The 24,170-nt window shown below is 36.0% G+C and overlaps 1 protein-coding gene, 1 non-coding gene and 2 pseudogenes across 3 annotated transcripts in view; 3 read left to right on the forward strand and 1 right to left on the reverse strand.

The window, feature by feature from the left end:
- The window catches only part of Rab6a (RAB6A, member RAS oncogene family), a 65,472-nt gene that overhangs the window by 20,867 nt on the left and 20,435 nt on the right, over nucleotides 1–24,170 (reverse strand). Inside the window, exons 2-3 of one of the 2 annotated variants that reach the window (XM_026409150.2) lie at nucleotides 17,174–17,259; nucleotides 4,016–4,074 (exon numbers count right to left, since the gene is read on the reverse strand). In XM_026409150.2, coding sequence (XP_026264935.1) covers nucleotides 4,016–4,045 — 30 coding nt within the window. In that variant the 5' untranslated portion in view covers nucleotides 4,046–4,074; nucleotides 17,174–17,259. The remainder of the gene's footprint in view (nucleotides 1–4,015; nucleotides 4,075–17,173; nucleotides 17,260–24,170) is intronic. The other variant, XM_026409148.2, reaches the window with a different exon arrangement.
- LOC113197012 (U6 spliceosomal RNA) lies at nucleotides 14,764–14,870 on the forward strand. Its single transcript, XR_003302643.1, has one exon. It is a non-coding gene; the product is annotated as a U6 spliceosomal RNA (small nuclear RNA).
- On the forward strand, nucleotides 14,841–16,271 carry LOC144254686 (tetratricopeptide repeat protein 14 pseudogene; annotated as a pseudogene).
- LOC113197004 (V-type proton ATPase subunit E 1-like) lies at nucleotides 23,414–24,101 on the forward strand (annotated as a pseudogene).

The raw sequence follows: 24,170 nt of genomic DNA on the forward strand, positions 1-24,170 counted from the left end.
AAAAGAATTAATTTACTCCAATTGTGGAAATCTTTCCTGAGCTTATATTAAATTGAACTATATAAAAATTGCAAATGTTTTATTATTTTTAAATTATACAAATTGTAACAATATGGTTCAAACTAAAACTTGAAACTGTTAGATAAGTCTATGGTTTTACAATTGGAAAAAGAACTGTGAAAAACAGGAGCTACTTAAGAGAATCACTTCCACATACATATGGTCAATTCTTGATCTTCAAAGAATACTTGAGCTGGGTGCAGCGGTGTATACATGTAATCTCAACTACTCAGGAGGCTGAGGCAGGAGGATTGCAAGTTCAAGGCCAACCTGGGCACCTCCTAACTTAGTGAGACTTTGTCTCAAAATGAAAAAGAAAAAGGGCTAGGGATTTAGTTTGGTAGTAGAGCATCCCTGGGTTTAGAACCCAGTAACATACACATAAACACACACACACACACACACACACACACACACACACAGAAAATACCTGATACAATTTAAAGCCAATTTTTCTAAGTAAGAATGTAGAGTGCTATATGTCACACAAATTTTCTTTGATAGATTTATATCTTTCGATCTAGTACTGTACTTCTTATGAAAAAAATCATAGCGAATAATCATAAATTAGCCTCTCCTCTTAGTGCCAAAGTACATAACATTGGGCTTCCTTAGCAACTTTAACACAAAGAATCAAAATCTTTCCTTACCTGTCAAATTCCACATAACCTCACTCCATCAATGGCACTTTTGGTATGCTTAAAAGGTCTCCTTAATTTCTCAGAGAATTTGGGTATAATTAAAGTACTTTTAATACATCCAGAAAACTCTACAATCTTTGCTTCCAATTCTTAAGGCTTAGTTCAAATTTTTTATGCTGTGATTTTTTGGTTCTGCTCTCACAGATTCAAGCTTATACCCTTAGGAATTCTTCATATCTGGCCCAATAACCTCAACACTTCTTTAGTCCCTGAGCCTGGCATTTGTGGGCCCTCTGCTGAAAAGAAATAGAAGCACTGCACAGAAACAAGACATGTATGTCTTCTTCTTCTGCTTCTAATTAATATCATACCAGAGGGTTTAATCGTCAATCTAACTGAAACAAACAAACAAAAAAAAGGACATGCACTGATGTTAACAGGCAACAGTTTAAAACTGACTACCAATAAATTTCATGATATGTAACAGTCAAAAAAGGTACCCTCTTCCTCCTCTAAAAATAGCAAATTGGGACTGGGCAAATATAGATCAAAGTCATTACCAAACTGTGACCATTCTTTCTTTAAGGCAGTACTTTTATTTTATTTTTTTAGTTATAGATAGACACAATACTTTCATTTTATTTATTTACTTATTTTTATGTGGTGCTGAAGATTGAACCCAGTGTCTCACACATGCGAGGCAAGTGCTCTACCACTGAGCTACAAATCCAGCACTTTAAGGAAGTTCTTTCATAGCACTTTTAACTAGATGAATGATTTGATTGCTAACTTGTACAATTTTTCCCCACTAGAAGTTCTCCGAGAGCAAGGCTTGGTCTATTTGTTCATTGCTGGTACCCAGGATATAAAACAGTGCCTGTGGATTTGGCTTTTTTTTTTTTTTTAATTTTTGAGACAGGGTCTCACTAAGTTGCTTAGGGCCTTGCCAAATTGCTGAGGCTGACTTTGAACTTTTGAACCTCCTGCTTTAGCCTCCTGAGCTCTTGGGACTATAGGTGTGTGCCACCATATCCTGGCTGGGACTGGCTTTCGTTTCAATGGGAAGAAGACCTTTCCCATATTAGAATGAAAGAATTGGTATAATTACCTATCTAGAGCTGATGTAAGGAAAAAAGTAAAAAAGTTTTCCTGTTCACTAACTTCTATTTCCCTAACAAACATGGTCTTCAAAGTAAGGGCCAAAGAATAGTGGTTATAGTGATATAAAGATCAGGTTTGAGGAGTATAGAATAAATATAAAATAGTTACTAAACTCAGTAGAATTTATATAACCCAGCTGACACTAGCAACACTAACATATTCAAAAAGAGAAAAAAATGATGAATTCAATTACAATATGGATTTTGCCAGCAGATGAACTGAACCAAAAGGAGTCTAGACATTTAACAATGTTTCCCATGGAATTTAAGGTAGAAAAGTAGGAAAGTAGAAGGTAGAAGAAAACAGAACTTGATGTTTACAAATATTATGAAAGAATTAGAGGATCTGAGGTTTTTATCCAAATTGCTGGCAGAAAATTTTATGTAATTATAATAAGAGTACTTGAACAAAAAAATTAGGATAGAAGTTGACAGTCTAAAAAGAAAATTCTATGGAGAATATCTGTAATGGTTCTACTAAACATAACACAAAAATCATTGATTTTGGGGCTGGGGATGTGGCTCAAGTGGTAGCGCGCTCGCCTGGTATGCGTGCGGCCCGGGTTCGATCCTCCAGCACCACATACAAACAAAGATGTTGTGTCCGCCAATAACTAAAAAATAAATAAATATTTAAAAAAAAAAAAAATCATTGATTTTGGTTGATCATGGATATGAAAACACAGAAAGGAAAATAAAAATGAAAGTACAGGAGGTTAACAGATTTCTATGTGAACAATTTCTAATGCCTCAAATGGTGATGTATTAGAATGAAGAAGAAAACAATGAGACAACACTTAAAGTCTTCAAAAGACATAAATGGTAAATGATAATAATCACAAAAGAATAAAGCTTTTGAGTTGGGTACAGTGGCACAAGCCTATAACCCCAGGGACTTTGCAACTCCAAGGTCAGTCTCAGCAATTTAGTGAGACTCCCTAGAAACTTGGAAAGACCCTATCTAGAAATAAAAAATAGAAAGGGCTGGGGATGTGGTTCAGTGGGTATGCGCCCATGGATTTAATCCCTGGTACCAAAAAGAGGAGAAAGCATTCAGTCTCTCATTAAATATAATGATACCATTCTGAGAAAGTTCCCGTCTATTTCTAGTTTGTTGAGTGTGTATGTATTTTAAAAGTAATAAAAATTGTACAAGTCTATAGGGTACAAAATTATGTTCTGATATATGTTTACATTGTATAATGATGATAGCAAGATAATTAGCTTATCTATCTCCTCAACCATTAATCTTTTCTCTATAATGAAACATTAAAACTCTATAATAATAACCTGGCCTTCCAAGTTAGAGATATATCTCAGTGGCAGAGCACTTGACCTAGCCTAACATGTGCACGGCCCTGGGTTCAATCCTCAGTACTGCAAAAAAGAAAGAAAAAAACACCAAAACCAAAAAACCTAACTTTTCCCATTTAAGGTTAGCCCTGCCTTCTGTCAATCATTTCCTGATCTAGTTACTGGGTTCACCATAACTGAATAATAAAACCTAAATTTTAAAGTAACTTCTTCCTTCAGCTTACTTGGCTTTTCTTTTTCTAGCTTTTTAAGATGGAAGATTAAGTTATTAGTTTAATCTTTTCTGTATAGTACTGCTTTTAAGCTGTCTTCCATTAGCTTTGATATATTGTGTTTTATCTTTTTATTTATCTCAAAGTATTTTCTAATTTCTATAATTTCATTTTTGACATTTATTAAGGAGTATACTGTTTAATTCCACCTATGAATTTCTCAAAGTTCTTATGTTAATGATTTTTAATTTCATTAACTCATTTATTCGATTTCAAGTATAGATCAAAATGTTATAGAATTCCTAGACTTGGATTAATTCTCTATAAGAAAACATCCACTATCACTTCTAATTCCTTCCCTGATGGTATAGAAATGATCTTCCAATAAAGTTTAGGAGAGGAGACAAATTGAATAAGGTTGAAAACTGTGAGAAAAAACATATATATGATCATATATATGTGTGTGTGTGTGTGTATAAATATTATATATATAGTATTTTACACATTACAGAAAGTCTTCTACATTCATGAATACATGTAAATATTACAAGTAAAATTTAAAAAATATCTTGAATGTTACTTCTAACACAGAATAGAAAACTATCATAAATTGATAAAAACAAATTACCTGATAAGTGTTGTCAAAACTGTCATACATGAATCTGGTGATCAAGGATGTTTTTCCAACTGAAAAGAAAAACATATTTGCTTAGTTAACACATTGTGTTCTCAGGCAATTCTATGAAGAACTGCAATTTAATTCTATGGAGAAAATCTGTAATGGTTCTACTAACCCTAATTAAAAACCAATTATCCCCCAAGTTTGCCAATATTGTTGTTAAAGACAACAATCTCTTTAAATTAAGACCAATGGAACAGAATAGAAGACACAAAGACACACTCACATAAATACAGTTACCTCATACTAGAGGAAGGTGCCATAAACATATATTCAACAAATGGTGGTGGGAAAACTGGAAATCCATAGGTAGTAGAATAAAATTGAACCCCTATCTCTCATCCTGCATACAAATTAACTCAAAGTAGATCAAGGACTTAGGCATTAGACCAGAGACCCTGCACTTACTAGAAGAAAAAGTAGGCCCAACCCCACATCATATCAGCTTAGGAGCCAACTTCCTCAATAAGACTCCTATGGCACAAGAAGTACAATCAAGAATCAATAAATGGGGGATCTGGGTTTGTGGCTCAGTGTAGAGTGCTTGCCTAGGATGTGTGAGGCACTGGGGTTTGATCCTCAGCACCACATATAAATAAATAAAGGTCCATCAACAACTAATAAAATATATATAAAAAAAGAATAAATGGATGGAATCAAACTAAAAAGCTTCTTCACTGCAAAGGAAACAATCAAGAATGTGAACAGAGAGCCTACAGAACGGGAGAAAAATCTTTATCAGCATCTTAGAGTATTTTTTTAAATTTTTTTTTAAAGAGAGAGTGAGAGAGGAGAGAGAGAGAGAGAGAGAGAATTTTTAATATTTATTTATTTTTTTTTTAGTTCTCGGCGGACACAACATCTTTGTTGGTATGTGGTGCTGAGGATCGAACCCGGGCCGCACGCATGCCAGGCGAGCGCGCTACTGCTTGAGCCACATCCCCAGCCCAGCATCTTAGAGTATTAATCTCCAGGTTATACAGAAAACTCAAAAAATTTAACACCCAAAAAAGAAATAACCGGATCAATAAATGGGCAAAGGAACTGAAGAGGCACTTCACAGAAGAAATACAAATGGTCAAATAATATATGAAAAAATGTTCAACATCTCTAGAATTAGAGAAATGTAAATTAAAACTACACGGAGTTTCCATCTCACTCTAGTCAGAATGGCAATTATCAAGTATATAAGTAACAACAAATGTTGGTGAGGATGTGGGGGAAAAGGTACACTCATACATCACTGGTGGGACTGCAAATTGGTGCAACCACTATGGAAAGTAGTATTGAGATTCCTTAAAAAAATTTGGAATGGAACTACCATTTGACCAAGTTGTCCCACTACTCTGTTTATACCCAAAAGACTTAAAATCACTACAGTCACAGCCATAACAATGTTTATAGCGGCTCAATTCACAATAGCCAAACTATATGGAACTATAGGTGTCCTTAAATGGATGAATGAATACAGAAAATATGGCATACATATATAATGAAATATTACTCAGCCATAAAGAAGAATGAAATTATGGCTTTTGTGGGTAAATGGATGGTACTGGAGAATATCATGTTAAGTGAAATAAGCTAATCGCAAAAAAAACAAAGGTCAAATGTTCTTGCTGATATGTGAATGCTAACCCACAACAAGGGAGGGTAGAGAAGGAAAGAATAGAAGTCCACTGGATTAGACAAAGGAAAATGAAGGGAAGAGAGTGGGGAGGGAAATAGGAAGGACAGTAGAATTAATGGGACATAACACTCCTAGTCTTGTATTTGAATGCACTACCAGGGTAACTCCACCTCATGTATGACCACAAGAATAGGATCCTAATTAGAATAAACCATACTTATGTATGCATAATATGCCAAACATTCTACTGTCATGTATATAACTAAAAGGAACAAATTTAAAAAAAAAAAAAAAGCACATGTACTAGTAGTACCTTCATATAATCCCAGCTACTCAGAGGACAATTTAGTGAGACACTATCTCAACATACATACATAAATGAAAAGGGCTGAGGATGTAACTCAGTGCTTGCTTAGCATATGAGAGGTCCTGGGTTCCATTCCCAGTATAACAACAGTGACAGGAAAGAGTGTTTAGTTAAGAGTTGAGGAAAATGAAGAGTCTGATCTCGGGCTGAGGTCTGATCTCGGCCTGCCTAGCCTGTGTGGACACTGGGTTCGATCATTAATACTGCATAAAACAAATAAATAAAATAAAGGTATTTTGTGCATCTACAACTACAAAACATAATAATAATAATAATAAAGAATCTGATCTCACTACTTACACAGAGAAATCACAATTGTATTCTGTATTGGTATTTTTAGGAAAGGACCACTAGGCCAAAAATAGTGGAAAGTTGTAAAATTTCCTTAGTAATCAGCATGATTTCCAAGAGCAAAAACATACCAAATTATTTTTCTATCTTGGCACAGACTAAGTATTAAATAAATGCAAGAAATTCTATCAATTATAAAGGCATTGGATAAATAAGTCTCTAATGCTTCCCAAAATATAAATACTTTTGGAGAGAATAAAATCCATAACAAGTCATTTCCACTTTAGTATGAATTACATTTTAGTATGTATTACATAAATTACATTACATTTTAGTATGAAAAGTTACTTAAACTTTTGATTTTAAGCTAATTTTTAGAGGCCAGATTCTGGCCTTTACCTTTCCCTCTTTTCATATGCCCTATGAAAATCTGACAGGGAGGTGCTGGGGTTGCGGCTCAGTGGTAAAGTGCCTGCCTAGCACGTGCGAGGCACTTGGGTTGATCTTCAGCACCACATAAAAATAAACAAATAAAGGTATTATGTTTATCTACAACTTAGAAACAAACAAAAAACCTGAGGGGAAAAAGTATTCTCAGTATAGGTGGCCAGTATACAAAAATCAATTACATTTCTAGTGGCGGTGGCACAACCTAGGAGACTGAGACAGGAAGATAGTGAATTCAAAGTCAACCTCAGCAACTTAGCAAAACTCTGTCTTAAAATAAAATATAAAAAGGGCTGAGGATATGGCTCAGTGGCTAAGCATCCCTGGGTTCCATCCTTGGTACCCTGCATCAAAAAAAATTTTACTTGGAGAGGAAAAAGTAAATTAGAATAGCCAAGGCAAATTTACAGAACAAAACTGGGCAACTTATACTACTACATTTTAAGATTTATCATTAACCTACAGTAAATAAGACAATGTGATATTAAAGTACTGAAAAGGCAAGCTCCAAATGGGAAATATCTGACCAAGGAAATAGTTTCAGCCTGACATACACACTCCCAGTGAAACTAGTAAAAAAATTGTTGATATTATAACAAATTAAACATTTAATGCCTCTGAAAACAGTTCTAGCATAACAGCAAATAACAAAACATTTATTTTTTAAAAAAATCTAAAGCTCAGTAAGAAAAGAGGCAGTTTATGGTATTTGAAGCAAAACCCATAAAGAAGACTTTTTTTTAAAAAAAAAAGGTTTTTTTTAGTTGTAGATGGACACAATACCTTTACTTTATCTGTTTATTTTTATGTGGTGCTGAGGTTTGAACTCAGTGCCTCACATGTGCTAGGCAAGCGCTCTGCACTGAGCCACATCAGGGTTATTCATAATGGCAAAAAGCCAGAAGCAATCCAAATACCTACCAATAACAGAATGTATAAATTGTGGCATCACCATAAAATTCACACAGGCAAAAGTCAACATATCCTACTAATATATAAAACTACATGGATAAATTTCAGACACTACATAGAATGAAAGGAAAGAGAACTCAAAGAACATACATTGAATAATTCCAGTTACATAAATTCAAACCTGGCAAATTTTAGTCAGAATAGGAAGGGGTTTCTAATGGCAAAGAGGGCCAGGGAATCTTCTGAATGCTGGAAATGATTTATATTTTTATTTGAGTGGCAGTTATGGGGGTATATAAATATGTTAAATTTCCAACAAGTCATATATTTAAGACTTCTCCAGTCAGGGGTGGTGTTGCACACCTGTAATTCCAGCAACTTGTAAGACTGAGGCAGGAGAATAGCCATGTTCAAAGTCAGCCTGGAGAACTCTGCAAAATCCTCAGCAACTTACCAAGACACTGTTTCAAAATAAAAAATTAAAAAAAGGGTTGGGGATGTAGTTGAGTAGTAGAACCTCTAGGTTCAATCTGAAAGACAAAGAAGGGGTGGAGGGAGGGAAAGGACAAACTATTCCTTTTACTCTCCAAGATTCATTCAACCTTGCCTCAAAACACTAGATTTGTTATTATACTCACAAATCCAGCTATTATAACAAATCTTTACCCAATCCTAATCAAGTTTATTTTTTGCAGGGGATGGGAGGGAACTGGGGATTTAACTTAGGGCCAATTTATCACTGAGCTATAATATATATCCCAAATTTATTTATTTATTTATCTATCTACCACCTACCTACCTATATACTTATTTATTTATTTTAATACTAGGGATTTAACCCAGGGGTGCTTAACCACCAAGCCACATCCTCAGCCTTTTATTTTATTAGACAGGGTCTCATTAATTGCTGAGGTTGGGTTTGAATTGCAATCTTCCTGCCCCAGCCTCCAGAGTCACTGGGATTACAGGCATGTACCACAGCACCCAGTTTATTATTTATTCTGAGACAGAGTCTCACCCAGTTGCTTAGGGCCTCTAAATTGCTGAGGCTGGCCTTGAACTTGAGAACCTCCTTTCTCAGCCTCCTGAGTCACTGGGATTACAGTTATGCACCATAGTGCCCGGCTCCAATTCTCATATTAAAGTAGCCACCTTAAATCAGATCAACAAAACACATAAACATCCCAACTTTTCCCTCCTCCCTAAGAGGCTACTGAACTGAGTTGAATACCATACCCCCAAAATTCACATTCACCCAGACCTTACATGGATATAAATTCTTGCCTGTTTCAATTTACATTGTAATCAAGTTAAAATAAGGTCACGCTGGATTACAGTGGATCCTAATTCAATGTAGTGCTTGTATAAGAGGAAATTTTGAATAGACAAAGGCAAACATTAGAGTTGCAACACCACAAGAGCATTATTAGAATTGTTTCATTTTGAAGCTACACATATGGAGCTATTTGGGTTTTAAAATAAATCTAATATCACAACCAATCTAATCTTTAAGGTTCCTGAACTTGTTATCCTTAGCTGATGCAGGGGTTTTTGTTGATACCTGATTTACATAAAAACTGTACCTTACAAAAAATAAAAAGATAAGCATTGTTCTGGTACAAAGAATCAACAGCCAGGCGAAGTGGTCCAAGGCTCAGGAGGCTGAGGCAGAAGGATGGCAAGTTCAAAGCCAGCCTCAGCAAAAGCGAGGCACTAAGCAACTCAGTGAGACTGTCTCTAAATAAAATACACAATAGGGTTGGGGATGTGCCTCTGGTCAAGAGCCTCTGAGTTCAATCCCCAGTACCCACATCCCCCCAAAAAAACACAACAGAATGAATAAAGGAAGGAAGGAAATCTTACTAACAGTAGCAAAAACCATGAATTATAAATGATATTGTACACTGTTAGGTCATGTAAATTACTTTTTGTCAGAAGAGGGGACTGCAGATGTAGCTCAGAGTGCCTAGCATGCATGAAGCCCAGCACCCCCCCGCAAAAAAAAACTACTAAAACTGTTAAGATTCATGCAATTAACAAACTGAAAAGCAATTACTGACCCATGAAGAAGGAAAAACCTTGTTCCTACATTAATTACCGAATGTATGCTCATTTGTGTTTTAACTAAAATAAGAAGTTCAGGGTTGGGGCTACAGCTCAGTGGTAAAGCATATGCTTAACATGCACAAGGCTCTGGGTTTGATCTCCAGCACCACAAAATAAATAAATATTTAAAATATGTATCATTTGTCATCATTATACCATTACATTAGTCTTGGTTGATCAATCATTACCAACAAAACACTACTGTCTATCTAATTAAGTCCTTCATAAAGAAGCAGTAGTTCCATATTCAAAAAGCTATACTTTCACCCAAAAGACAACTAAATAGTCTAGTTTGGTTTACAAGAGTGCAATGCAATGTTCAAACATGCCATTCTAAAACGTATGTTGTTTGTCATGCATCTGAGCATTCAACCAAGTGTGGATTGATAATATTCTTTTAAAAAATTCATGTTTGGCCAGGCACATGCCTGTAATCCATGTGGCTGGGGAGGCTGAGCAAGAGGATTGTGACAAGTTCCAAGCCGGCCTCACTAAATTACTAAGCAACTCAAGAGGGCGGGAAGGAGGGAAGAAGGGAGGGAAGGAGGGAGGGAGGAAGGAAGGAAGGAAGGAAGGAAGGAAGGAAGGAAGGAAGGAAGGAAGGAAGGAAGGAAGGAAGGGCAGTGGTGAAGTATCCCTGGGTTCAATCCCTGGTACCAAAAAAAAAAAAAAAAAAATGTCTGTGCTAAACATGTACAGACTTGATTTTTTTTTTTTGGGGGGGGGTCACCATTCCCTCCAAAATACAGTATACTATTTACACAGCATTTACGTTATATTAGGTATTACAAGTAATGATAAATATCATAAGTAACGACTTAAAGTACACAGCAAGAAAAAAAGCATACAGGAGGATATACACAAGGTTTTACTAAACCATTTTATATAAAGGACTTGAGTGTCTATGCATTTAGTTATCCAAGGGGTCCTGGAACCAAACAAGAAGAGATCAAGGGATGACTTTTGATAAATAATCTATAAAATTTTACAATAATATCCACAATGCCTCTTCAGTGAAATAAAACCGACATGCTAGCCTAATTTCAGCATTTATAATACTGTTTCTGAAACTGAACCATGTCTTTTTTAACATACTAATTATACCCTCTTGCACTTCTACATAAGAACTTGCATTCCAACGATCTCAATAGGATTCCTATTTCATCTTAGTATACAACAAACACTAGCAAACAACTCAGGTGTGAAACCTAATCCAAATGACAGGGCTGTATCTTTGAAATATGTGTAGCCCAGAGCAAATATAATGCAAAACTGAACCTACTCACATATTTCTTCATTTGAACAAGCACATACTAAAAGCCAGGGACTGAATGAATATAAAAGCAATTAAAACTTAGTCCTGTCAAGGTTAAGTGTGCAAGACAGAAATAATTATTGTGGTGTTATAAAAAGTACAGAAGTTATGTTATGGGAAGGGAACAGTTTCTATAATGAGACTGGATAGTAAGAAAAAACTTCCCAGAGAATAATGATTTTATAGATGAGATCTGAAGGAGACATTAGTCAGAAAAATTAACAAACTTCATGGCTTTCTCTGAATCAGAAAACTTATTTTTAGAACGTAACAAATTTAAATCTGTAACTCTACCTGAGATTAACAGAATTCTTCAAATTCAAGTAAGAAAAGCTAATTTGTAATGAACCATATGCAGGATATTACTTTAAGATACAGTTAAGATAGTTTAAGATACTCTTTTCAGTTTTTTACTTCAAATATTAAACCTATCCCAATTTCTTACCGAGGAACAGGCAATATTTGAGGAGACAGCTTCTGGATTTGAATTCTAGTCCTACTTTTCCCATACCACAAAATTTGCCCTTTTAAGGCAAAAAATTCAATCATTTTTAGTATATTCGGACAGTTGTGCAACCACCATTACTAACAAGTCCAGAACATTTTCATCACTCAAAAAAAAAAAACAAAAAACAAAAAAACAAACTCCTACAACCATTTAATTTCCCATTTTCCCATTTCTCCCATTCCCCAGACCTTGGTGACCACTAACCTACTTTCCTCTCTATGGATTTGTCTATTCTACCTATCAACTTTACTAGCTATGTAACTTGTACAGTTTAATCTTCCCAATTTTATAAAATAAGGATAACATTTCCTATCTTGATTGCTTAATACCAGCAAAGTGCTTAATATGATTGGCCATGCTCAGAGAATGCAGTAAGCCATTAATATTTTAGAAGATAGTCCCCTTTCTCAATCTAAGATTTCACTGGAAAACTGAAGATAATTCAAAACAAAGGTATCTCTTAACTGAAAACAAGTGCTAGCAGGTGGGGGTATAAATCAGTAGTGGAGCTTAGCATGCTTAAAGGCTCTGGGTTCAAAACCTACCACTGCCAAAATAAAAAACAAAACAAGTATAGTCCATAAAGCAGGTTTAATAAACTTCAAGGTTTTGAAATCATGAAGAATATGTTCTCTACCTTCAGTGAAACTAAACAAGAAATGTATAACTAAAGATAATCTAGAAAGTCCTGAAATGCTTGGAAATAATGATAACATCCTCACTCGCTCCTTTGTTCCTTTCTTTTTTTTTAGTTGTAGATAAAACAATACCTTTATTTTATTTTTTATTTTTATGTGGTGCTGAGGATCGAACCCAGCACCTCACATGTGCGAGGCAAGCGCTCTGCTGCTGAGCCATAATTCCAGCCCTGTTCCTCCTTTCTTTTTTTAAACACTGGAGATTGAACCTAAGACCTTGCACAAGGAACTACATCCCTGGCCCTTTTTAATTTTGTATTAGTTTTGAGACAAGATCTGGCTAGGCCACCCAGAATGAACTTGAACTTGTTATCCTCCTGCCTCAGACTCCAAAGTAGCCGGATTATAGCATTATAACACCTATGCCTGCTATTTATTTTATTTTCCTTTAAAAAATTTTTATTGGTACATTATATATAATAATGGGATACACTGTGATAGTCAGACATTGTGCCAGCCATTTTTTTCCTTTCTTTCTTTCTTTTTTTTTTTTTTTGTGGTGCTGGGAATGGAACCCTCTGTTCTGGCACTGTACCCTGCAACCCAAGAAGTATTATTTGTAACCCCTGGATTTACAAAGTCACAGATTAATAAAAATAATCTGAACTGCATGATAATGAAATTTTAACATAAAGTATGCAATATTCAAAATAGCTAAAAAGTGGAAACAAACCAAATGTCCATCAATTGATGAATGTATAAACAAAAAGTGATTATCCATGCAATGGAATATTACTCAGTCACGAAAAGGAATGAGGTACTGATACCTGCTACTAAAAGAAAACACCACATTAAAAGACAAGTCAAAGAAGATCATATGGGGGCTGGGATATAGCTCAGTGATAGAGTGCTTGCCTAGCATGTGCGAAGCGCTGGGTTCGATCCTCAGCACCACATAAAAACAAAGGTATTGTGTCCAACTACAACTAAAAAAAATATTTAAAAAAAAGATCATATGTAATCCCATTTATTACACGTTTAAAACCTGCAAATACAGAAAGAAAAAATAGATTAGTGATTGCTTACATCTGGGGAGGGGGAAATAGTGAGTGATAGCTAAAGGATTCAGGGATTCTTTTTGAGGTTGCACCACTTTGTAAATATAATATATACTATAAAATATAATAATATACAGTAAATGGCACATATTTATATATATATATATATATATCATATACCATTGAACCATACACTTCAAGTGGTTGGATTATATAATTCTATCTCAATACAGCTGTTAACTCAGGAGACTGAGGCAGAAAGTTTCCAACTTCAAAGACAACCTCAGCAACTTAGCCAAGCCCTGCCTAAAAATTAAAAAGGGGGCTGGGGATGTGGCACAAGCGGTAGCGCGCTCGCCTGGCATGCGTGCGGCCCGGGTTCGATCCTCAGCACCACATACCAACAAAGATGTTGTGTCCGCCGAGAACTTAAAAAAAATAAATAAATATTAAAAATTCTCTCTCTCTCTCTCTCTCTCTCTCCTCTCTCACTCTCTCTTTAAAAAAAAAAGATATTATAAAAAAAAAAATTAAAAAGGGCTGGGGATGTGGCTTAGTGGTTAAGTGCCCCTGGGTTCAATCCCTGGTATCGAGAGAGAGAAAACTTATGGGGCCAGGTGTGGTATTATACAACTATAATTCCAGCTACTGGAGGCTGAGGCAGGAAGACTGCAATTTAGAGGCCAGTCTGGACAACTTAGCAATACCCTTTCTTGAAATTTAAAAGAAAAGGGCTGGGGATGTATCTTAGAATGCACAAGGCCCTGGGTTCAATTACCAGTATTGCCCCAAAACCAAAACATTCGCACATGTGTGCTTGCACGCACACACACACACACAAAATTTATATGGATGACAAATAGTGGTGATAGTGGTATAAATAATGTCAATATACTTTTTTTTGGTACCAAGGATTGAGCCCAACAGAGCTTAACCACTGAGCCATATCATTAGTCCTTTTTAGGTTTTTGAGACAAGGTCACTAAGTTGCTTACCGTTTCATTAAATTGCTGAAGATAGCTTTGAACCTGTCTGTGATCCTTCTGTCTCAGTCTCCTGAGCTGCTGGGATTACAGGTGTGTGTTACCATACCCAGCTGTGAATGTACTTAATATCATTGAACTATAAGCCTAAAAATGCCTAAAATGGTAACTTTTGTTATAAGTTATGTAGCACAATTTTTTAATTTTCTTTTTTGTAGAGCTGGGGATCAAACTCAGGGCCTCATGCACGCTAGGTAAGTGCTCTACCATTGACCCATGTCCCTATCCCTTTATATCTTATTTTAAGATAGGGTGTCAATAGCTTGTCCAGGTTGGTCAAGTTGTGATCCTCCTACATCAGCCTCCCTAGTCGCTGGGATTACAGGCATGCACAACCATGCCTGACTTTTACCACAATTTTTTTTAAAAAACCTCTTAATAGGTGCTCGCTTCAGTAGCACATATACTAAAATTGGAACGATACAGAGAAGATTAGCATGGCCCCTGCGCAAGGATGACATGCAAATTCGTGAAGCGTTTTATACTTTTTATTTTAAGGTTGGACACCATGTGGATGCTATGAATGAATACAATAAAGCTCTGGAAATAGATAAGCAAAATGTGGAAGCTTTGGTAGCTCGTGGAGCATTATATGCAACAAAAGGAAGTCTGAACAAAGCAATAGAAGATTTTGAGCTTGCATTGGAAAACTGTCCAACTCACAGAAATGCAAGAAAATACCTCTGCCAAACACTTGTAGAAAGAGGAGGGCAGCTAGAAGAATAAGAAAAGTTTTTAAATGCTGAAAGGTACTATAAGAAAGCTTTGGCTTTAGATGAGACTTTTAAAGATGCAGAGGATGCTTTGTAGAAACTTCATAAATATATGCAGAGAAAAACAAGCTGAAAAGGAAGGAAAGCAGAAAACAAAGAAAATAGAAACAAGGGCAGAAAAGTTGTGTAAGCTCTTAAAAGAGAAAAGGCTAAAGAAGAAGAAAATCACCCTCCTCTTCAAGTGTTTCTTCTGCTGATGAATCAGTTTCTTCCTCATCTTCTTTCTCTTCTGATCACAGAAGGCATAAGAAACAAAAGAGGAACTGGTCAGAGTCTTCTTGCAGTTCCAAAAGGCATTCATCTAGGGCATCCTCAAGTCAGATAGATCATAATAGGAAAGAGGAGTGCTATCCAGTTCCAAGTAATACTTCTGCATCTTTTCTTAACCAAAAACAAGAAGTGGAAAAACTACTGGAAAAGCAAGACAGGTTTCAATATCAAAAGACACAGGTAAAAGAGAAAGATAAGTGCCCTCTCTCTTCCTCTTCAGCTGAAATACCAGATGATTTTGGAGGTAGGTCTGAAGATCCAAGAGATTTTTACAATAGCTATAAAACCCAGGCAAGTAGTAGCAAAACTGAAAAGCCATATAAATCAGAAAGACATTTTTCCAGTAGAAGAAATTCCTCAGATTCCTTCTATAGGAATTCAGAGGACAAGATAAAAATGTATGGTCACAGGAGATTTGAAAAAGACATAGAAGGAAGAAAAGAGCACTATAAAAGGTGGGAGCCAGGTTCTGTGAGGTATTCAACTTCACCAGCAAGTTCAGACTATTCTTGGAAGTCAGTTGAAAAACACAAAAAATACACTTATTCTGGATCACATGATTTCAGTAGACATGAGCAAAGATACTGGGTAAATACAAATCAAGAATATGAAAGAGGAAGATAACAAAACAGAGATTCCAGAAGAAGATGGACTAAATAGCAAAGAGCAACCAGAAAGCAGAGTTAAAAAAAAAAATTTACCTCAAAATTTACTCAATATATTTAATCAGATAGCCGAGTTTGAGAAAGAAAAAGGAAATAAGCAAAAAATAATAATAATATTTCATGGAAATCTGCATGGTTACACTAAAATGCTGTTGAAAGTTTTGGGGTGTTTTAGTCATTAACAATCTGATGCAGAAATGTCTGCTCCTAAGATTATTTGTTGGGGCTGGGGCTGGGGCTGGGGCTCAGTGGTAGAGTGCTCGCCTAGCATGCATGAGGCACTGGGTTCGATCCTCAGCACCACATAAAATGTAAAATAAAGGTACTGTGTCCACCTAAAACTAAAGAATATTTAAAAAAAAAAAAAGATTATTTGTAAAGATTCCTGAATCCCTTTTTTTTTTCCTCAAATTTTATTTGTTTCAGTTGTAGGTCCCTTTGTCACAACCTGAGTTTTAGGCTTTTTGTGGGTATGTTTATGTATAGTGTATTTCTTACTCTATTTAAACTTCTTCACCAGAAGATAATTCTCTGACAGCATTGTTTCTTTGTTATATTATGGTGTGTGAGAATTCTGTGGCTCACCTACCTTGCCGTATGCAAAAAAATTAAATTCATGCATTGAACGCCTGGATCACTTTCATCAAAAATTGTTATCTTCCGTTCAATTAAAAGCCCTCAGCTTTTGAAAAAAAAAAAAAAAACACCTCTTAATAGCAAAAAATAAAAAGTAAAACCAAAAAACTACAGAGGATTTGTAAAGAATACCCAAGATTCAAAGAATGTAAGACTAGTGTTTGTACAAATGAAGAAACTTCAATTATCCTGCAACCCATAAATGACAAATTATGACCCACTTCACAATTCTTGGTCAGTTACACAGGCCAAATAGTACTGAATCTGACCAATTAGACATTTATAATTTTCTACTTATTTTTTAAATCAGACACTGCTATAAAATATTAATGCACTATCATAATCACAGCTTAAATAATATGCTATGATTTTAAGAACACAGCTAAGCAAAAAACATTATTTATAGTCACTGTTCCATCATGATAACAAAGACAGCTGAGAAAAGTACCTGGGGATCACAGTAGAAAAACTCAGCTGCAAGCCAACTTCACTGCACTATCATATCCAAGGATGTCTCCCCTAGGTGATGCAATTCTATAGCAAAACAGAAAATCAATTAAACCAAGCTAGACTACTTTAATGTTGCTAACCCAGTCCATAACACTGAAGTTTAATAACATAGCAACCTTTTTCTAGACCTACACTGAATAAAGATTTGTTTCTCCTAAAGTTATGAAACAAAAACCACACTTACATAATCATATATTTAAATAAAGAGAATGAGTTTGGTTATACATATTTGTTGAATTAAATACATCGTATCTATGACTCCAAAGTTCCTTTTAGTAAAGGTGTTTTATTTCTTTACAATATTTATTAGATTCTCTGAGTTTCAGGATGATAAAAGTGGTAATACTCAAAGAGCTAAAAACCTACCTACACATAAAGCATGCATACGGGGGACTGGGGATATAGCTCAGAGGTAGAGAACACTTTGTGTTTCAATTCTCAACACCACAGGAAAAAAGAAAAAACAAAAAAAAAGTGGCACAAAGATGTTACTGCTTTAGTCATAACTGCCAAAAGTTATAAGCAATTAAAATGTCTTTCCGTAGGTAAGTGGATAAACAAACTGAAGTTTACCCAGTCAATGGAATTTATTCAGTACTAAAAAGGAATAAACTATAAAACCATGAGACATGTAGGGACTATAAATGTATGATTCTAAATGTAAGAAGCCAATCTAAAAAGACTGTATGATTCCAACTACTATAGGACATTCTGGAGAAGGCAAAACTAAGGAAACAGTAAAAATATTAGCTGGCCGGGGGCTAGAAGTAGGGATAAACAGGGAGAGGACAGAAGATGTTTAAAACTTTTTCTTTTTTTATTTATTTCTTACATATATGACAATAGTGGAGTGCATTACATTCATAATTATCCATTCACAGCAAAATTTTTGTAACTCTATATTCTATATAAAATATGTTCATACCAAATTATGCCATTATACATGAGCTCTCTTTTTTATTTTTGCAAAACTTTTGTGTTTTTTAAAAGTGTGAAAACTCTCTGTATGAGACAACAATGATGGATACATATCATTATACATTTGTCCAAATTCACAGAAGTGAAACCCAATATAAATGATGGACTCTAGATAATAATTATGTAGATTCATCATTTTAAATAAATCTACCACTCTAATGGTGGATACTGAAAAAGGATAAGACTAAGTATTTGCGTAGGCAAGGAGTGTATATGAAATCACGGTGCTTTTCTCTCAATTTTGCTGTGAACCTAAAATTGATCTAAAAAAACCCTAAATTAAAAAAAAATTTTTTTTACTCACATTAAAGTTGAAAACAAGAAAGATGCAAATACATAAACATCCACTAGATATTCTTACCAAAGATAAAAAGTAAATAAATATTATAATGCTTACCGACTAGTATTTATTTCTTACTCCATTCCAAAACTATTAATTGCTAGTAAATAAGGAAGTTGAGAGATGAGAATGCAAAAACAAATAAGATCTGTATCTAAAATGAGTTTACAAACCACTGAAGGAAATAAATATGCATACATACAAAAGAGAACAAGAGAAGGAAGCACTGTGCTGTGCCTAACCTATGGACTGACGGGTTAACCTTTTCTCAATTTATAAAACATTCCAGGGCTCCCCAGTATCCATAAGATAAAGTCAAGTCTTTAGCAGGTATTTAAAGACTTTTACAATCAAACTTGAGCCTAGCCTCTAGTCTCATCTCCCACCCTTGACAAACATTAACACCATTTGCCAATCATGAAAGGCTATTACTTTTTCTCCAAGTGTACTATGTACTTTGGAGCCTGAGCCTTTTCTCATATAATGTAGTTTTGTGGAACTTCTCTTTCCTGGTTACATTATGAGCTTATAAATTTGTTATCACATATGGTTATGCCTGAAGAAAAGAAAAAATTGTCTTTCAAAATTATATTCAGCCTCAAGTCTTGAAAAGTATTTCAGATAGCACAAGTTATACATTAACAATGTGGGAAGGGGGCTGGGTTGTGACTCAGTGGTAGAACACTTACCTAGCATGTGCGAGGCCCTGGATTCGGTCCTCAGCACCATGTAAAAATAAATTTTAAAAGGTATTGTGTCCAACTACAACTAAAAAAATAAATATTAAAAAAAAAAGAAGAAGAAGAATGTAGCTGGTACTGTGGTCCATGTCTGTAATCCCAGCAGCTCAGGAGGCTGAGGCAAGAGGATTGTGAATTCAAAGCCAGCCTCAGTGAGACCTGTTTCCCTAAATAAAATACAAAACAGGGATAGGGATGTGGCTCAGTGGTTGAGTGCCCTTTAGTTCAAATTCCAGTAAACCCTCCCTCCCCCAAAAAAACAATGTATCATAAGGATAAAAGATGAGTCAAGGGCTGGGGATGTGGCTCAGTGGTTAAGCACTCTTGTGTTCCATCTCTAGCACCAAAAAAAAAAAAAAAAAAAAGAGCTGGGGATGTAGCTTAGTCAAAGACCTGTGGGTTCAATTTCCAGTATTACAAAAACAAACAAACACACACACACACACTTATATATATTTGGTTTTAAAATAAATCCACCATCTTCTTAATGTGCTTTTTTTTTCCTAGACAATTTTTCCCTTTCTTGTGTTATTTGAATTTGTAGTCTTTTGAAAATCATTTCATAATCCGCCCCCCCAACTGGGTGAGGGTTGAACCCAAGGGCATTCTACCATTAAGCCACATCCCGACCCCTTTTTCTTTTTCTTATATTTTTGAGACAGAAGCCCCCTAAGCTGCTCAGCCTGGCCCTGAACTTGAGAGCAAGGACTCAGCCTCTGGAGGTGCTGGGATTATAGGCATGCCCCACTGTACCCAGCTTATTGATAATTATATTAAATGTAAGTGTACTGATGTTTCAATTTTTAAAAGTTTATCTGATTGGACAAGCACAAAGCCTAACTAATGACTAAACTATATGCTACTTATTAAGACATCTGAAAACTAAGAATATAAAGAGGCTGAAAATAAAGAGAGAAAACACAACCAAAAGATGGTATTATATTATTATCAAAGTAAAGCCAGTGGGCACAACATTGGTACATGCCTGTAATCTCAGGGCCTCAGGAGGCTAAGGCAGGAAGATACAGAGTTCAAAGCCAACCTCAGCAACTTAATTAGGCCCTAAGCAATTTAGCAAAACCCTGTCTCAAAAAATAAAGAGAGCTGTAGATGTGGATCAGTGATTAAGCACCTCTGGGTTCAATCTGATACCAAAAAAAAATAAAGCCAGATGCAGTAGCATTCCTGAAGTCCCAGATACTCAGAAGGCTGAGGCAGGAGGATCACCTGAGGCCACTTTTGAAAGCTTGGTTGGAGATTCTAACAGGAAAACCTAGCTACCTGAGAATGTTTCTCCTCTACTGGAGAAGACCTTTTTGATCAAGCATGTAGCTTTGGGAGGGTAGGACCTGGAGTACCGAGGGAGGAAGGGGACACCCTCCTGGCCCACCAGATCAGTTCAGTCAACCCTGGCAATCCATGGGGTTATAGTGCACCATCACATCCTTGGGCCCAGGTTGAGACCAGCCTGGGCAACCTATTGAGATCCTATCTCAAAAAAAAAAAAAAAAAAAAAAGAGTAAAAGCAAAACAAACAAAAATTAAAGTAAGGGCTAGGGTTGTGGCTCAGTGGTAGAGTGCTTGCCCTAACACATGTGAGGCCCTGGGTTCGATCCTCAGCACCACATATAAATAAATTAAATAAAGGTATTGTGTCCATCTATAACTAAAAAAATATTTTTAAGAAAATTAAAGAAAACTTTAGAGCAAAAAGAATTACTAGAAATAAAGAGGAACACCTGAGATGATGATCAAAGATTCAATTCACAAGCCAGGCATGGTGGCACACACCTGTAATCTCAGTGGCTCAGAGACTGAGGCAGGAGGATTGAGAGTTCAAAGCCAGCCTCAGTAATTTAGCAAGGCCCTAAGCAACTTGACAAGACCCTGTCTCTAAATAAAATATAAACCAGCATGTGGTTAAAGGACTTAACCCAGTGGTTAAGCACCGCTGGGTTCAATCCCTGATACACACACACACACACACACACACACACACACACAAAAAAAAAAAACACAGAACTCACCAAGAAAATATAACAATTAAAAAGATGTATGCCAAACATTAAAATCTTAATAGCACATAAAATAAAAATGAAAAGAATATAAATGTAAACATATAGAGGCACAATCACAGTGAGAGGTTTTTTTTTTTTGGTTTTGTTTTTTAACATTTTTTAGTTGTAGATGGACACAATACCTTTATTTATCTTTATGTGGTGCTGAGGATCAAACCCAGGTCCTCACACATGCTAGTGGACGCTCCACCACTGAAGCACAACCCCAGCCCCTCACAGTGAGAGATTTTAACATTTTTTTCTTTCAGTAACAGAACAGACAAAAGTTCAATAAGGACACAGATCTAAACTACAAGATTAACAAAACTGAGTCATCGGCTGGGCCCGATGGCACACACCTGTAATCCCAGCAGCTCAGGAAGCTGAGGCAAGAAGATTGTGAGTTCAAAGCCAGCCTTAGCAATGGCAAGGTGCTAAGCAACTCCATGAGACCCTGTGTCTAAATAAAATACAAAATAGGGCTAGGGATATGGCTCAGTGGTTGAGTGCCCCTGAGTTCAATCTCTGGTACTCCCCCCAAAATAACCCTGAGTAATCATATGCAGAATTTATACCTAACAAATGCAAAATACACATTATTTTCAGGTAGCCAAAACATATTCATAAAATCTCAAATTTAATGACAGCACTTAAAGGGAAATTTTATATAATTATACTCACATATATATAGCATGTATTAGGGTGCAAAAAGCAAAAAAACGAATGAGCTATATATATCTTTCAAAAAATTAGAAAAGATCAACAAAAATAGACCCTAAGAAACAAGAAATTAAGGAAGCAGGAGACAAACACACAAGGAGAAGGACCAACAAGACCTATAAGGTGTCCACCAAAAGCTCACATGTGAGACAATGTACATAGATTCAGGGGGAAAATGATTGGGTTCTAGAGTTTTAACCCAATCATTGAATTAATCCCCTGACTGGGATTAACTGAGTGGTAGGGTGTAGCTGGAGGAGGTGGATATTGAGGGGTGGTTTTGGGCATGTTTGCATCTGGCAAGTGGAGACCTCCCTCCCTACTTCCTGATCATGTAAGCTGGTTCCCTCTGCCACACTTTTCTGCCATGATGTCCTATGTCCTGCCTTGCCTTGAGTCCCAAGGAATGGAGCATGCTGTCTACGGATTGGAGACCTCTGAAACTGCAAGACGCGAAATAAATTTCCTCCTCTGTTCTGGTCTGGTCCTTTTAGTCACAGCAGTGCAAAAGCTGACTGAAACAAAACCTTAATTTAAAAATCTTCCCCATAGGGGCAAAAGGCTAAGATTTACTTTTGAATAAATGAAAAAGTTAGGAGGTTTGCTCTCTGGGAAATCAGCAACTTGTATATAGTTATATATAGTTATAGTGAGTAAGATAGTCTGGTACTGCTGAAAGGGTAGACAAACTAAATTAGGAGAATAGGAATTCCAGAACCAGACCAATAAATTTATACACAATTATTACAAAAGTGACATGTTAGAGCAAGGGGGAAAAGGTTATCTTAATACAGTGGGGCTACAGTGGTACAGCTCTTGCCTAGCATACAATCCCCAGCACCACAATCAATCAATCAATCAAAATATTATGTGGTAGCTGGTAGTATAGCTCAGATTTAGAGCATGTTCCCGGGTTCAAAATTATAGCTCCAAAACAAACAAAAAAATATATAATGTAGGGATAATTATGTATCCATATTGGGCTATAACACACACACACGTATATGCATAATAATATATATATATTATTCTAATAAAAAAGTGAAAGTTAAAAGAAGGCAAAAAATCTGACATCTACTTCACAGTACACATAAAACTAATTTCTGTGGATTATAACCTAAATGCGAAAGGCAAAATTTAAAAACAAATTTAAAAACCACTATAAAATTTATAATAAATTCCAAACATGGCACATGCCTATAATCTCAGCTGTTAGTGAGGCTGAAGCAGAAGGATCATAAGTTCAAAGACAGTCTGGGCAACTTAGCAAGACCTTCTCTCAAAAAATAAAAGAGCACTGGATTAATTTTTCCGTTGCCCACTGGCCTAGCACTGCTTTTGCCATGGCTCTCAGTGATGCTGACATGCAGAATCAGGTAAGTCCCAGTGGAATTAAACTACTATTCCACTACCAATAAAACACATGATGGCTTTCACTGAACAAGAAGCCAATGAGAAAGCAGAAGAAATAGATGTGAAGGCAGAAGAAGAGTTCAACATTGAGAAAAGCCATTTTGTGAAAACCCAAAACCTGGATATTATGGAATACTATGAGAAGGAAGAAAAACAAATTGAGCAGCAGAAGAAAATTTAGATGTCCAATTTGATCAATCAAGCAAGTCCCGAGCAAGAGGTGACCTTATCATTGACTTACTGAATGAAGCAAAACAGAGAGTCAGCAAGGTGGTAAAAGATACAACCAGGTATCAAGTGCTGCTGGATCAGCTGGTCCTCCAAGCTCTGTATCAGTTGTTGGAGCCCCTAAGGACTGTTCACTGCAGGAAACAAGGTTTTCCTCTGGTAAAGGTTACACAAAATTGTCACCAAGAAGGATGTTGATCGATCAGGAGGCCTATACCCTGCCTGAGGAAATAGCTAGTGGAGTTAAGAGTTAAGATCTATAATGGGGATGGTAAAATAAAGGGTTCCAACTCCCTGGAAAGCCAGCTGGATCTCATAGCCCAGCAGATGATGCCTGAAATATGGGGAGTCTTGTTTGGTGCAAATGCCAATAGGAAGTTTTTGGACTAAGCCCTTGGGAGGTGAAATTAATCCACTGCTGTACTTAAAAGAAGCAAAACTGTTGTTATTTTGATATTT

This window comes from Urocitellus parryii, chromosome 4, assembly GCF_045843805.1.
Source record: "Urocitellus parryii isolate mUroPar1 chromosome 4, mUroPar1.hap1, whole genome shotgun sequence".
Lineage (NCBI taxonomy): Eukaryota > Metazoa > Chordata > Mammalia > Rodentia > Sciuridae > Urocitellus > Urocitellus parryii.